The 15504-nt window shown below is 36.2% G+C and overlaps 1 protein-coding gene across 1 annotated transcript in view; it reads right to left on the bottom strand.

Annotated features, from left to right (window-relative positions):
* The window catches only part of hgd (homogentisate 1,2-dioxygenase), a 39696-nt gene extending 34029 nt beyond the window's left edge, over nucleotides 1-5667 (bottom strand). Inside the window, exons 1-2 of the mRNA XM_072262245.1 lie at nucleotides 5581-5667; nucleotides 914-985 (exon numbers count right to left, since the gene is read on the bottom strand). Coding sequence (XP_072118346.1) covers nucleotides 914-985; nucleotides 5581-5595 — 87 coding nt within the window. The 5' untranslated portion in view covers nucleotides 5596-5667. The remainder of the gene's footprint in view (nucleotides 1-913; nucleotides 986-5580) is intronic.
* Between the last annotated feature and the right edge of the window lie 9837 nt (nucleotides 5668-15504).

Below are 15504 nucleotides of genomic sequence, written 5' to 3'. Positions count from 1 at the left end.
AGTGTGACGAACATAGGTAGGAAGGGATTGAACAAGGGGGATAAAACAGTGTCGAAGTATGCAGAAATGAGTTCAGTGGGGCAGGAGCAAGCTGAGACAATGGGTCTACCTGGACAGGCAGGTTTGTGGATCTTGGGTAGGAGGTAGAAATGGAGCATAAGATCACTGCATGGACTGAAAGAGCAACCTGGTACAAAAACTCTAGAAGCTCAAGAGACAGTTGAAAAGGGGAAGTTTGGAGAAATTATCTTAACAAGCAACAACAAAATTGTCTCCATTAATTATCTACAGTTTCCTTCTAGTCTTATAAACAAATTGTAGCACTATATGTTCACGACAACATCCTTGAAAGGTTCTCAAATTTCTAAACCTCAAAGTATGTATAAATCCCTGCTAAATGAAATGCGTGTCCTTGATAAATATAACTGGCCTGCTGAAATACCACCTAATTATGGAGAAGCTGCAATATCATCTCTCTGTAAGAGGTTTAAGCTTTCTTCCTCTGTAATAAATGCATTCAGAGATTATGGAGAGGATCGTGGCCGCCGCATCCTCCAAGTTCCCCAATTTGTGTACCTGCTCATTACATGAATGGGGCAAGGAAGTTGCCCGGTATATGAAATGAGCAGGTACACAAATTGGGTGTGATGTACAAGAGAGAGCGAGAGAGTGAGAATGAATATAGGAAATGGCAAGCACTTTGTCAGCTCTGGCACCTAAAAATTAGCAGTGCACCCCTGCTCACCAGGGTCCTGAAACATGCACCATGCATTTAATTTTAACAAGATCCAGATTGGGCCTAAAATTGCATTTTGAACTGTAAACTGGCAGAGCAGATTCAGGTGTTGGAATTCAGTGAAAAGTGCACATTAGCTGAGTTTAACACTGGCAAATATAGAGGATTATACAGTACCTGACCCTCTGGTAAGGAACCAGGACAGCTCGGATCTTCTGAAGAAAATTCATTACCAAATCCTGACATATACTAGAAAACGACAGAAAATGTTGGGATAGTAAATTTTAAAACTGAAGATTGATTTCTTGTATTTTCTTAATTATCAAAGAAGCTGTTCAATTCCATTGGTCAATCTCAGGATACATGTCCAATATTAATCAAAAAGTTTGACCCTTTTAGTATTGACATCCTAACTTTTGTGGTAGTTCTGGTAATAATCACATCTGCAAATCACCCAGTGCCTAGATATTCAAATCTTCTCACTCCCTCCTCCTTAGCTTCCCAGTACAAAATAACCAGAGATAAGAAAGGACTTTAGGTCTCCTTTCCTTTACATCTGTGGTGCAAATGAATTTCCTTTCCATACCTGTAAGGAACTACACAGAGCGCAATTGCAGGAAAGCAGCATCCATCATCAGGAACCCCACCACCCAGATCATGCTCTCTTCTCACTGCTGCCATCAGGAAGGTGGTACAGGAGCCTCAGGAACCATACCATCAAGTTCAGGAACAGTTATTACCCCTCAATCACCAGGTTCTTGAGCCAATGGGGTTAACTTCACTTGCCTGTCACTGAATTGTTCCTACAACCCACGGCATCACTTTCAAGGACTCTTCATCTCATGTTCCTGATACTTATTGCTTATTTATTATTTTTTCCATTTGTATTTGCACAATTTATTGCCTTTTGCACATTGGTTGTATGCAGAAGTTCATTGATTCTATTATGGTTCTTGGATTTACTGAGTATGCCCGCAAGAAACAAATCTCACTGTTGTATATGGTCACATGCATGAACTTTGATAATCAATTTACTTTTAACTTTGAAAGTTCTAAATTTATAACAATACATGATCTTATCCTCTTGATCATTCAGTCTGATGAGTGACTGCATTCTAAAGTTATTACTTTTATTCTTCAACTATACTCCATTAATTTGCTTGTTCCATTCCATATCATATAGATAACAGGGTGACCCGTTGAGGCACCCTTTGAGAGAAGGGTAGTGCAGTCTGATATGACCAGAATGAACGTTAAATTTTCCTGAATGCTATTAGTATCGCTTTGCTTTGGAAATTGAAGAAGAAAACCTCAGTTTATTAAAGAAGAACGACAAGTTGCAAGGCAAATATAGCTCCTCCTCGTTTAACGAAGGACCCTTTTGATGGCATCATTTCTGGTTTATCTGCCACCCTTATGCCTCTCGTTGTCATTCTGGAGATGTGCAGTCCTTTCATCTGCCGTCTCTTCATCTCTTCTGCTGTTTATTCTTTGTCTCTGATCCTGGAGATGCGCATTTTTCTGCTCCTTTGTCTCTTCCTCTCTCCTCTTCCTGTGCCTGTTTTTGTCATTCTGGAGACGTGCAGCCCTTTCATCCCACATCTCTTCATCTCTTCTGCTGTTTGTTGTTTGTCTCTGATCCTGGAGATGTGCACTTCTCAGCTTCTTTGTCTCTTCGTCTCTCCTCCTTCAATGCCAGTTGTTGTCATTTTGGAGATGTGCATGTCTCTCCTCCTCTGTCTCTTCTTCTCTCATCTTTTTTGTCCTGACTCTTTGATCCCGGAGTCGTGCAGCCCTGGCCTCATCCAATTCTTGTTCTCTCCCTCTCCTTACCAAAATAGGATTTAATGTTTCTTAAGACAGGCTCAGTAGATTTAATTTCAATAAGGGTTGTAAATTGATTTTAATTAATGATATTTACAACATGAAAATTTATTGACAATGTTGAATAGTAAAGTTACTAAAAAAAAACCTTAAGCCAAAGCAAAATAAATAAAAATATAGCCCAAAATACAATTTTATAGAAGACTTTGAAAAAGTCACTTTCTTACTAAGTGACATGATTAGGCTCAAATACTGGCCTAGTATGTGAAACTTATGCTTTTTTTTTTGCTACACAATACTCAATTCTGGGTCAAACATAATATAACCACACATGGATTTCACCTTAAAACTGAATTGAGACTATTCATGCTCTTGATGCTTGTTAAACAAGAAAAAAGCTTGCTTACACATGCAAGAAGTTGAAAGCTGCAGCAAAATGTTCATTGTTTTCCTATGAACAGCAGTTTACTCTTCTTTCACAGAAATCCAGAACTTGTCCAGTGATAGGACAGTAAATCTCATCTTGAATGCACAATCAGACCTGCAACTTATAAAGTTCTTCTCTAAAAGAGAAGTTCTCAAGGTGAGCAGAAGATTCAGAGAAAGGGTCACTCACCCAGTCATACATTTGTGTTCAAAGGGAAGGAAAATGCTGTTCAATTTTGTTCTGCAGTTCTTCCAGGTGGTTTTCAATAAGACTCAGTACTTTCTGATAATCCTTCCTCACTCTCAAGCCCAAGCAGCAGTGGAAATATTTCAAGATTTCCCTTTGCAACATGATTTTTCCAAAGATTGTTTCTTTTTAAATCCAAGAATCTTGTCACTTGAACTGAAAACATTTTCTCCAGGGCCTTGCAGAGGCTTGTTCAACTAGTTCATATGATGAAAGATGTCTGCTAAGTAGGCTAGTTTCTGCAGCCATTCTTCATCTTCAGAGCGCTCAGCAAAATCTGGCCTCCAAGACAGACTGTTTTGTTTCCAGATATGAAGACAAAACATTAAATATATCTTGGCCTCTGCTTGTTTCAGGCAACTCTTTGCAACAGAGAAAAAAAAGTTTTCTTGAATTTCACCACCATTTACAAATCTTATAAATGCTACAACATGACATATATTGGTGAAATCTGTCGACTCATCAACCTGGATACAGAAGCTGTTGTTTTTCAGTTTATCACACAAAATCTCTTTAGCATCATGTGACATGTCATCAATACACCAACTTGTTGTCCTGTTTGAGAGTGAAACCTTTTCAATTTCTCACACTGCATTTTGTCCTAGCATTTTACCCATTATAATTTTACATGCTGGCATTATTAGATTCTCACCAACCATGCAACTGTTCCTTTTCTGGGTAATATGTTCTGCTACTAAATATGTAACTTGCTTCCTGAGTCCTTTTACTGACTGTGATTTTATTAACAAAAGCTCTACTCTGTTTGTTTTGAGATTCCAATAACTGATTAAAATAAACAGCGCTTTTACGTGGCATATGGCTGTGATTTGCAGTTAAATGTCTTTTCACACTTTTCTGAAGCCATTGCTGTATTTGTAAGTTGTAATTTGTAAGTAGGCACAATGGAATAGGATAACTTGGATCACCAGAACATGTAAAACCTATTGATAAGTAGCTTTCATTATTAAGACAGACATTTTTGTGTCCGTCGTTGCACTAGTTTTTTTTAAATCATGATCTCTCTCAGAACCCTGGTTGAGAAATCCTGATTTTAAACCACTGAACGTCCAGCAGTTTTGTAAGTTATTCTGCAGTTTTCTGCCTTGCACAGGATCCACTTATTTTTCTTTCCAGTTATCAACAGATCCTTTTTTATTTTTAAAAAAATGTATCTGTTTCAAAATACATTCATTTCCGACACATGGATGCAGTATTTCTTCAGGAACTTCCATATTCAGCATCTCATTTCTATTCTAGCAAACTCCAATAGGATTGTGATTCAGGAATTACTAAAACTTCTGAGTGTTTTTTAATTCCAAATCTTTCCTGGGACTCGAACAGCTACAGTAACTCACTGTTAATTATTAACCATTTGGCAAAGAAAATATTGGAACTTCTTACTTTCATCCAAAGATCCCTTACCACACACCACTATAAACCCCCAGTGCCATTCACACTGGGGGATTTCACACGTCTGAATTACTGTGACCACACCAACTTATTACTTTCAACACTATGATCTAATTAATCTAAAGTCTACTATCCTCAACCCACTGACTCATCTCACCCAACCAACACAAGTCTTATTTAAAAGACTGGCAGTCTTCATGTTTCTTGCAAGTCTGGTTCTGAATAAGTTAAGCTCAAAAAACTTCTGTGCCAGATTTCCTTTCTAAAAGGATGTAGAGTTACTTATGAAGTAGGAAGTTTGTGCTCCCAACATACTCTTCAAAAATGTTTACTTTATTATCCTCTATTTACAAATATTAATGTGGAAATTAAAACCGAATTATCACAGAAATGTTTGTATATCATAAAAGATACTAACATTGTAAAATTTTATGTAATAGATCTATAATAAACTCCCTAAAGAGAGGGGTATCAGATTGTTCAACCAGCCATTTGACCTCCTGTCAATAGGCGGATACATTCTGGCTCCCATTCATTGGCTGTCAGCAGTGCAGAAGTTTCAAAATATATATTTGGTTTCAAAGTCTAAAAGTTACGCAGTCCATTTACAGATTGTGTTTTACAGATTTTTCACCAGAAATAGTTTCAAAATTACCTATTTTCAGTTACTGAAAGTGATACTAATTCTGTGACAGAGGTAAAAAAAAATAATGCACTTAAAAACAGAATACAGAATTTCAATAATAAAATTTAAAACAATGATTGACATTATTATATGTACCCTAATAGAACAGCATATTTTAAATTAAGCTAATTGACCCTAAAAAGCTTAAAAAAAATCAGTGGATTATATCAAAATAAATGAAATAATGAAATGTAGCTCTCATGATAAATAAAATATTTTGAGATCTATCATCGATGAATTCAGAGTTCGTACCTTGAGTGAGCCCATTTTTGTTCCGTTTAGTTGTGTTTAGACAATGTACAGAAGGTCCAAATTTCAACCCAACCAGAGATGGTACTCAGAGAAGAAAGAACTTTGCAGCTGTAGGGCAGCTGACTTTATATGACTGACATTGCAATAGGCATGCTCCAAAACTGATGCAACCAATCTGGTTAAAATAAATGAAGTGCAATGAGAGTAAGTGAAGTGATTGAACACAGAGGAAAAAAAAAGCAAAAAACTGAAAAGTGATTATGAAGTGTACAAAATGACTAATAAAAATCTATAAAATGGAAAAGAGAAAGAAAAAGGAATAGAGAAGCAGGACACTATATTTTCAGAATGTTGAACCTGAATTTCATACCTAATCTGGAACAATCTATATAATTATCCACAAATCATTTTTTAAAAATTCTTCTGTATGCTGTAGTAGTATATACACTTGCACTTATGATCCATCCCCAAGCCTCCATGGGAGGACGGCAATCAACCACCTGACTGATCTATTGCAATCTCTGGTGAGTTCACACTGCTTTACCTTGAGTTGCAGAAGCTGCTTAGTGATGAAGTAACAGTACAGAGCAGGATTTTGAGAGACTAGGAGGATAAATTGCAAGTGATGATGAGAACTTGCATTTGCCCACTGATTTATCCTCATCAAATAGTGGAAGTTTCCAGTTTACGACATGCTGTTGAAAAGCATTGGTACAGTAGTTCTTGAAGTGCATTTTGTAGATAGTCAATGCTGCTGCAGTGGTGGGAATATTTAGATGGCAGATGGGATCATAATCAGTGCGTTATTTGGTTAAGTATGATGTGAAACTGCACTACAAGTAGTCATTCAGTCACGTTAAAAGTCATATTGCAGCTTTTGTTTCTTGGACTTTATCTCTCCTGCTGGAGTGCAAAGCTTACTTCGAACTTAATTTCTGCACTAATTGACCTTACTTAGTTTACAATACTGGAGAGTCAACATTCCTTTTTGGTTCATTGCTTGTTGATGTGATAAACGTTCCTTCCCCTCAGGTACAATTATTTTCCATTTGAATATCATCGTCTCATCCTTATTAAAATTGTCCTTAATCTGATTGTTCTTTCAAACCAATATCCCACCTCCAGCCTGTCTTTTCACTCTTATCATGGCCACCTATCTCATAGCTCCATGCTTGGATCTCCTTAAGTGGGTTTTGTTTCTTTACACAGTAATAAGAGTGCAAATGAACTTCTATGATTTTGGCCATTTTCCATTTCCCTTTAAACCTTGCACCTTTGAGGTGGCTAGGTACAGCGCACACTTTGGACAGCTTCTATCCACTGCACAGCTTGCTGAGTTACTCTCACTTTTCCCCCTCCATTACCTATTAATTTATAGCCGTAAACTTACTTTCTCACCACTCCAAGTACTCACAAACAAACAACAAGCTCCAATCCCAAATTTATCTTCCTGTATGTATTTACCTGTAGACATTTGAGGGCATCATTCCTACAGTAGATATCAAATCAGCATCCACAAGCACTTATGTCCTCAGCTGTTGTGCTTGGAAAGAAGCAAGACATGTTTAAGGAGATACAAGCATGCAGTTACAGGATAGTTTGGAACTCCAACCAAAATAATAACTACACACCATAGTTGACTAAGTGGAAAATGAAATTTAAAACCTCATTTTTTCTCTGCACCCAGATCCAACTACAGTATTTACTTATTCTTGGCGAGTCTAACATTCAGTCCCAAATGTGTTAAATTCTTCCAGTTAAATTTTAGGTAGATCAAACCTATTGTCTTTCATTTCCAGAAAAACTCTATAGTCTTACAACAAATATCATTGCTGCTCTTGCTCATACTTGCCTTCATTTTTCAGGTACCCAGGTAAGATTCAACATTTATTGCCCATCCTTGCATGCCTTTAAGATGGTAGCTGTGAGCCAACCTGTTGAAACTGTGCAATGTTTCTGGTAAAACTACACCCACAATAACTTTAGAAAGTTCGAGTTTTTGACTCAACAATAGAGAAACGGCAATTTTTTTCTGAGTTTAGATGGTATGCAAAGGGGCAATCTGCAAGTGGTAGTGTTGTTAAATACTTGCTCCCCTTGCTATTTCTAGTGTTAGAATTCCAACTACTGTTGAAATAGTCCAGATTTGTAACTGCAGTGTATTTCATGGATGCCAGATATTGGATCAACATTACAAAGTTGGTGGATAGAGTGCCAATCAACACACTGTTTTGTCTGGAAGATGTTGATATCTGTCAAACTTGAAGTTGTATTAATTCAAGCAAGTGGAGAATATTCTATCTCATTCCAGACATATGCTTTGTAGGTTATGGGAAATACCACAAGGTCAAGAGACAAGTTGCTCTCAACAAAACATGTGCTCTTATAGCCACAGCATTTATATGGCTGGTCCAACTGAGTTTCCAGTCAATTTCCAGGAGGTTGAAATTGGCAACTATACTGGCATGCAACATGATGAAGACAAGATCTTGCATTCACAAGGATTGTTTGTTGGTCACCTACATCAGCTTGATTAGCAAAAACAAGGTCAAATATGTTTGTTCGTGAGTACCACACTGGGTCTGAAGCAGAAAATGATCTTTACAATTCAGTTTGCTCAGTTAGTGGTGGCTCTACCAAGCCATTCCTGGTGATGGACAATTAAGTCCTTCACCTAGTATACATTGTGGACCCTTACTACTTTAAATGCTTTTTTCAAGATTTGTTCAAAATGGTAAAAGCAGAAAATGTCAGAATCATACAAGACCATGTCTGAGAGAAGAGGAACAGAGTTAATTTTTCAGCCCAAATACTCTGTCAGAACTGGGAGTAGACAAAGGAAGCTTGTTGAGCTGCAGGGATGAGGAAGGGAGATTGATAGGGTAAAAATGGGGTGACATGCAGATGAGCTGTAAACTGGTCAATGAGTGAATAAAGAGCAAGACAGTGGGAGCACGAACAAAAGAATGTAGGAGTTGTGAAACACTAGCAGGAAGACGTGCCTGGCAGGTTAAGCTGAACATATACTCCATTCCCAAAGGAGAAATAAAAAGGGGAAAGAAACAAGCTAAGTCAATATCACAGATAGATGGCTAATACACAGATCAAGTTACCTGAAGTGACATAATCCTAAATTCAAGTCATCTACATCAATGATGTTTAGGTTCAGATTCAAGTTCCCAGGTGTGAACATAACCAAAAAGCCTGACTTGGTCCAATCATATTGATGTCACCGCTAGGAATGCCTCTACTTATTCAGGGGGGCTAAAGAAATTCAGCATTTTCTCCCCCATCGGTTCTTACCAGCTTTTTAAATCGATGCACCATAGAAAATATTCTGTCTGGATGCATAATGGCTTAGTATAGTAGCTAATCTGAACGAACCTCTTTAAGATAAAATAAACTCTTGGCTGCACAAGCTACCTTGTTATAACCTTGCACGATATCATTTACCTGCACTGTACTCTTTCAGTAGTTTTTACACCTTATTCAGCATTATTATTTTTACCTTAATCTAGCTCAATGCAATGTGTAATGATTCAATTTAATACAACTTTAATTTTTGGAATCAATCTGGAAATCTTTGCTGTTTTCCCTCTTTGACAAGTACATTCTTTCTTAGGTAAGAAAGCCAAAGCCTTCACAACACTGCAGTGCAATTTCAGCAAAAAACAATACAAATGCACCAAAAACCCTTTTGTTATAATGGCTAACATACCATTTGCTCTCTGAATGAACTGCTGCATTTTCACATTGAACTCAGTGACTTGTGTACACACACACACCAGGTCCCCTTGAACATTAACATTTCCAAATCTCTAACCATTTAACAAACACTCTTGATTTTGATCATCTTCACCAAAATAGATGACCTTTCATTTTCCCCACATTATCCACTGTTGCATTCTTGCCATTTAACTTTCCACATTCTGCAAAATTCCTGTACAAACTCATACTCAGTATCTCACCTAGTTTGGTACTGTCATTGAACGACTAAAACTGCACACAGTATTTCAAATCTCACCAATGTATTTTACATTAATAACAAGATATCTAGGTCTTGTAATCAGTGCCCCAATTGATGAAGGCAAACATACCAAACACTTTCTTCACCACCCTATCCAACTATGTCACCTCTTTCAGAGAACTACCCAAGTACTTGCAGTCCTAGGTCTCTCTGTTGTACAATACTCCCCATTACTCTGCCAAACTCCATCCCTTCAGTCTTAGAGTTAAATTCCATCTGGCATTGCTTTGTCCACTTTCCCAGTTGATCTTATGCTGTTGTAATTTTGAACAACTACTGCCCTGCTGTTGTCAATCCCCTCAAACAAAAAATCCCTCAAATTAGCGAAACACAATTTCCCAAACACAGCACCATGCTACCACTAATCAGACCTTGCCTTTCCAAATTCTCTTTCTCAGAATCCCTTCCAGTAACCAAGCCACTGATGATGTAAGATCACCAGCCTGTGGTTCTCTGGCATTCTTTGTGGTCCTTTTTAAATAAAGGCACAACATTAGCTACTTGAGTCTTCTGTACCTGTACAAAAAAAAATGAGCAGGACCCTAGCAACTTCCTTGTGCTTGTTTTTGTAATTTTAACCCCTAAATAAGTGTAAAAAAAAGTTGATAACCAATTTAAATGGTGAACATCCATAAATTGGAACCTGCATATTTAGGGGAAATAGTTCACTCTTATTAAGGTTCAAATTATAACCAGAAAAATTACTAAACTGAGTCAACAAGGATAAAATAGCGGGAATGAATTTCTCAGGATTAGAAATGTATAATAACAAATCATCTGCATATAATGATAACTTATGTAATTCATTCCCATGGGTAATACCAAAAATGTTAGGTGAGTCTCGGATAGCAATTGCTAAAGGTTCAAGGGCAATATCAAATAATAATGGACTAAGAGGACATCCCTGCCTAGTACCCCGAAATAAGCGAAAAAAGGGAGATCTTTGATTGCATAAGAATTTACTTAAGGCTAATTTTTTTTTACCTTTAATTGATCAGATTAAACTTCTGTTTACTAAATGGTCACCAATGTCTCTGTCATTGATAGGTCAAATCAATGCTATCAGGATGATTATTTTACCTAAATTTTTATATTTAGTTCAAGTGGTGCCAATTTTTATTCCGAAATTCTTTTTTGATAATGTTGATTCCAAAATTTCTTCATATGTATGGTAGAATAAAAATCCTAGGTTAGATAAAAGATACTTACAGAAATCTAAAAAGGTGGGGGGGTTTGGCATTGCCGAATTTAAGATTTTACTATTGGGCAATTAATATTCGATATTTAAAATTTTGGTTATGGGACTTAGACATAACTTCAAGTGCACATTGGGTAAATCTTGAAGGTAATTCTTTACAAGGGTTTTCACTGGGTTCTATTTTTAGGGACTTCACTTCCCTTTACTCTTTCTAAATTGTATAAACAAATTGATAACCCAATAGTAAAATATACTTTACGAATATGGTTTCAATTTTGAAATCTTTTTGGGTTGAATCAATTCATTCTAGCAAGTCCTATTATATCTAATTTCTTCTTTCAACCCTCTATCATGGATCAAGCCTATTTGGCTTGGAAAACTAAAGGTATAGTACCTTTGAACAATTATCTAATAAATATAACTTGCCTAGAACCCATTTTTTTTTAGATATTTACAGATTAGAAACTTTAAAAATACTGTTCTTCCTACCTTCCTGAATTTATATTCAACGGATGTTTTGGAAAAAAATTTAGATTTAAATCCTTTTCAGAAAGGTGTAATAGCAACTATTTATAATATAATTATGAAAATACGTCCAGACGTATCTAATAAAGTTAAGACTGATTGGGAAAGAGAACTTAAGATTACTTCACCGATTGAAAAAAATGGGAAAAAATTCTTCAATTAGTTAACTCATCCTCTATATGTGCTAAACATGCGTTGATACAGTTTAAAGTAGTGCATAGGGCTCATATTTCTAAGGATAAATTAGCTCATTATTACTCTCATATAAATCCTGTACGTGATAGATGTCACTCTGAGATAGCTTCTTTAACTCATACGTTTTGGCCATGTCCTTTTTTGAAAAAATACTGGAAAGATATTTTTGATATTATTTCAACTGTTCTGAATATCGATTTACAACCTCACCCTATTACCGCAATTTGTGGGTTACCAATTATAGAACCAAGTCATTTAACCTCTTCAGCCTGTCGGATGATTGCATTTCTTTCATTAATGGCTAGAAGATCCATTTTGCTGAACTGGAAAGAGATTAATCTTCCCACCACATTTCATTGGTTCTCTCAAACTGTGTTGTGTTTAAACTTAGAAAAAAATTAGAAGTGATATTTTTGATCCCTCTATTAAATTTGAAAAGACTTGGAGGCCATTTATTCAACACTTCCATATGATGTAATTTGACCTTTTCCAAACTTATTCTATTTCTTTTTAGTATATGTCGAGAGGAGCAGAGTCAACGACAATAATGGTTCTTTTTTTTTGATGTTACACAACAGCCCATGTCTTTCTTTCCTTAGTTTAGTTGGTTAGCATTGTTTAGGTTAGTTTTTCTTTTGGGGTATTTTTTTCTTTTTTCATGTTATTTTTTTTTGTATATTATATTTGTATCCTGTATTATTGGGAGGTTTAATACCCGTGTGTCAACTGGGTTTATATTTAAATATGTTAATTACAACAATGTAATCCCAATAACTTTGTATCAATACTATGTTATGTTTTTCATTATGAAACTAATAAAAAGATTGAAAAAGAAAAGACCCTAGCAACTTCTTCCCTTGCTTCCCACAGGATATACTTGGTCAGGCCCAGGGACTTATCCACTGTTATATGCTTCAAGAACACACCCTTTTTCATAATATCCATATTTTTCAGGTAATCACTGCTCTATCCTGAACTCACCAGCTTTCGTAACTTCAGCAGTAGATACATTTAAAAGGCATAATTTAAGACCTCGTCCATCCCCTGACATCACTGGGCAGAAAATGTTATGGACCAAGTACCAGAAGATGGGATTAAAGTAAGTGGGTCCCACTGGTTGGCATGAATGTGGGGGCCTTTTACCATGCTTTACAACTCCAAGCCTATAATTAATCTCAAGAAGGATTACCAAAAATCCAAACATACCAGATCCACCGGTTTTCCCGTATTTACTCCATAGCTCAAATACTCAAAAAATTCCAGTAGTTGGTCAAACACAACTTTCATAAGTTAATGCTGATTCTGCTCGGTCTTTGTAAGGAGTTCTATTATTACATCTTTTAATGTTGATTCTTGCATTTCTCTCCTTATCACTGATGTTAAGTAGTTACTCATTTTCACTGACTTCCTCTCAAGCTACTGTACAGGTCAAAAGGATGGTTAGAAAGGGAGAAATTAGCAAAGGCTTAATCAGAGAAATTAACTAAATCCCATGTGTATGTTATCTTAAAATATTTGCAGAGGAGACTCTTCTTTTCTTTGAAGTCAAAAAATTCGAGAAAATTAATCCTATTATGTCTACATGATTCAAAAATCAGCTGTCTACCTTTCAGCACTAAGGTCTGTAACCCAGCAGGTTCAAATTCAAGCAAATGTGATGCATGTTTCTACCTTTTCATGATAAAAACTTGCCTTCCTATAAACCATTAGGCATTAGCAGACAATCCAATCTCTTATGAGCACCACATTCTAAACTTGGAAAGTCGATAACCCCATCTAAAAGACCCACAGGAAGGTGGAGAGGTTATTCTTGTGCAGAAGCTTAGTCCTGTACCTGACCCAAGAATGTTTGAAATACACCATCATGCAAAGTATTCCACTCTTTACAATCATGGCTCAAAGCACCATAGTACTTATTGATTCCTCCAATAGATGTATATGTTTAACTAAATTCAAGTTTCAAAATAAATTTTCAAAAGTTTTGAAGTGCACTACCCAACAATATTCTGCACATTTTTGAAATGATCTCTTAGAGTATAGCAGATTTTAACATTTAAACTTAACAGTCTTTATAATTCAAATTTGAATCATATACCAGAGTTACAAATATTAAAAGTGATTTCTACAGTTTATTCAATGTAATCTTTAGAACTACAAACTTTTGCATGATACAATAGAAGCGTACTGAAAGAAGTTATACAAGTAGCATCTACCAAAGTAAAGTGATGTTGAAAGGAAAAGTAAAATAACATTGCAAGAACATCTGTTGCCTTGCAAAAGAATCAGCTGGTTTTGCAGTTCCAGTGTTGATTACTTTAGTCGCATGGTCCAAACATATTATCTTAATGTATAACTGAAAATCTGGTAGTTGAGTAAAACAATTGTAAGTAGCAGAAATTCAAGAGTAAAAGAAATTCCTGAGATTCACAGCTTTAACTTATTTTACTTTCAAACATGCAAAATACAATAGCTGTAATTCTACATAGCACTGGTACTTGGTGGGTATGATTTTAAAAAAGCTTTGCTTATTAAAAAAAGCAAATATTTCAGATAATACTTTGGTTTAGTGTTGAGATTGAAGTCTGCCCAAAGGGGCAGTTGATTGAATATTTGTCCATTGCCCGAGACACGAGTTAAAACAATACATCTGTTTATGTATATATAGATTCATCAATTAACCTTACATTCAGTGGTTTATATTTTTACTGCTCAAAAATGCCTCTGGTTCTCACAAGAGATGTTTATCCCTTTTCTCAGCTAACAAACACCTGCTGAACATGTATTCTGAGTATTACATGTCCCTTGGCAATAATGACTGAATGACTTTAGGTACATATTTCTGGATAAATACAGCATCAGGCTCTAGCAGAAACACAAAAACCTTGCTAAATTAAAAGTAAGTGTATTTATATAAGAAAAGCAAGATTAGGCCACAAGACACTCATGCTTGCTCCTCCATTTTAAAAAGATTTTAGTTGCTCTTTTACCACACAACCAATTTCTAATACTAACAATTATTTTAATATCTAAAGTTATTCAATCTCTTAAGGGTGTAGTTTGCTACTGAGCCTTCACAGGTCTATTGGGCATAAAATTCCAAAAAATCAGCACACTAGATGAAGAATTTTTGTTCTATCATCCTGAGTTCCTGACCTTGAATTTTGAGGTTGTCACTCCTGGACTAAGCCTGCAAGGGAATCACCATCCCTACACCAGCTATGTTCAGCCCATAAGAATTTGGCACACTTCCAGAGCTCACCTTTTATTCCTCTAAATTCAAGAGTTCAGGTCAAGTATGCTTCATCTGCCCTCATGCAATAAACTTACCATCCAATCTTGCAAACGTTATTGTACTCTCTTTATTACTTGTGTATCCTCTCCAAATGGAAAATCCATTCCAGATGTAGTTGTAACATTGACATCTCTATTCATGTACTGAAATCCATTTGAATGAAGATCAGTGTAACGTTCACCTTTTTATTTGTTACTGTACCTGTACAGGTTTCCCCCACCATCTGAAGGTAGAGCGTTCCTATGAAACGGTTCGTAAGCCGAAATGTCAGAAAGTGAAGAAGCAATTACCATTTATATGGGAGAATCTTATGAGCATTCGCAGACCCAAAAATAACCTACCAAATCATGTCAAATAACACATAAAACCTAAAATAACAGTAACATATAGTAAAAACAAGAATGATATGATAAATACACAGCCTGTATAAAGTAGAAATACTTTTCCACAATCATTACTGCATTGTTCCCCGTAGCGAAAATCTCACGCAAGCGCCATCGGCAGAAAATCTCACGCAAGCGCTGTTGGCAAAAACACGGCGCAAGCGCTCTCCAGTAACCTTTAAGCTATGAAGCTGTCAAATCATACCAAATAACACGTAAAAATACACAGCCTATATAAAGTAGAAATAATGTATTACAGTGTAGTATCACAGGAATCAGGATGACAGCGCAGAGCGCACTGATG

Source organism: Mobula birostris, chromosome 6 (assembly GCF_030028105.1).
Source record: "Mobula birostris isolate sMobBir1 chromosome 6, sMobBir1.hap1, whole genome shotgun sequence".
NCBI classification, from domain to species: Eukaryota; Metazoa; Chordata; class Chondrichthyes; order Myliobatiformes; family Myliobatidae; genus Mobula; species Mobula birostris.
This window is presented reverse-complemented; position numbering and strand designations above follow the sequence as displayed.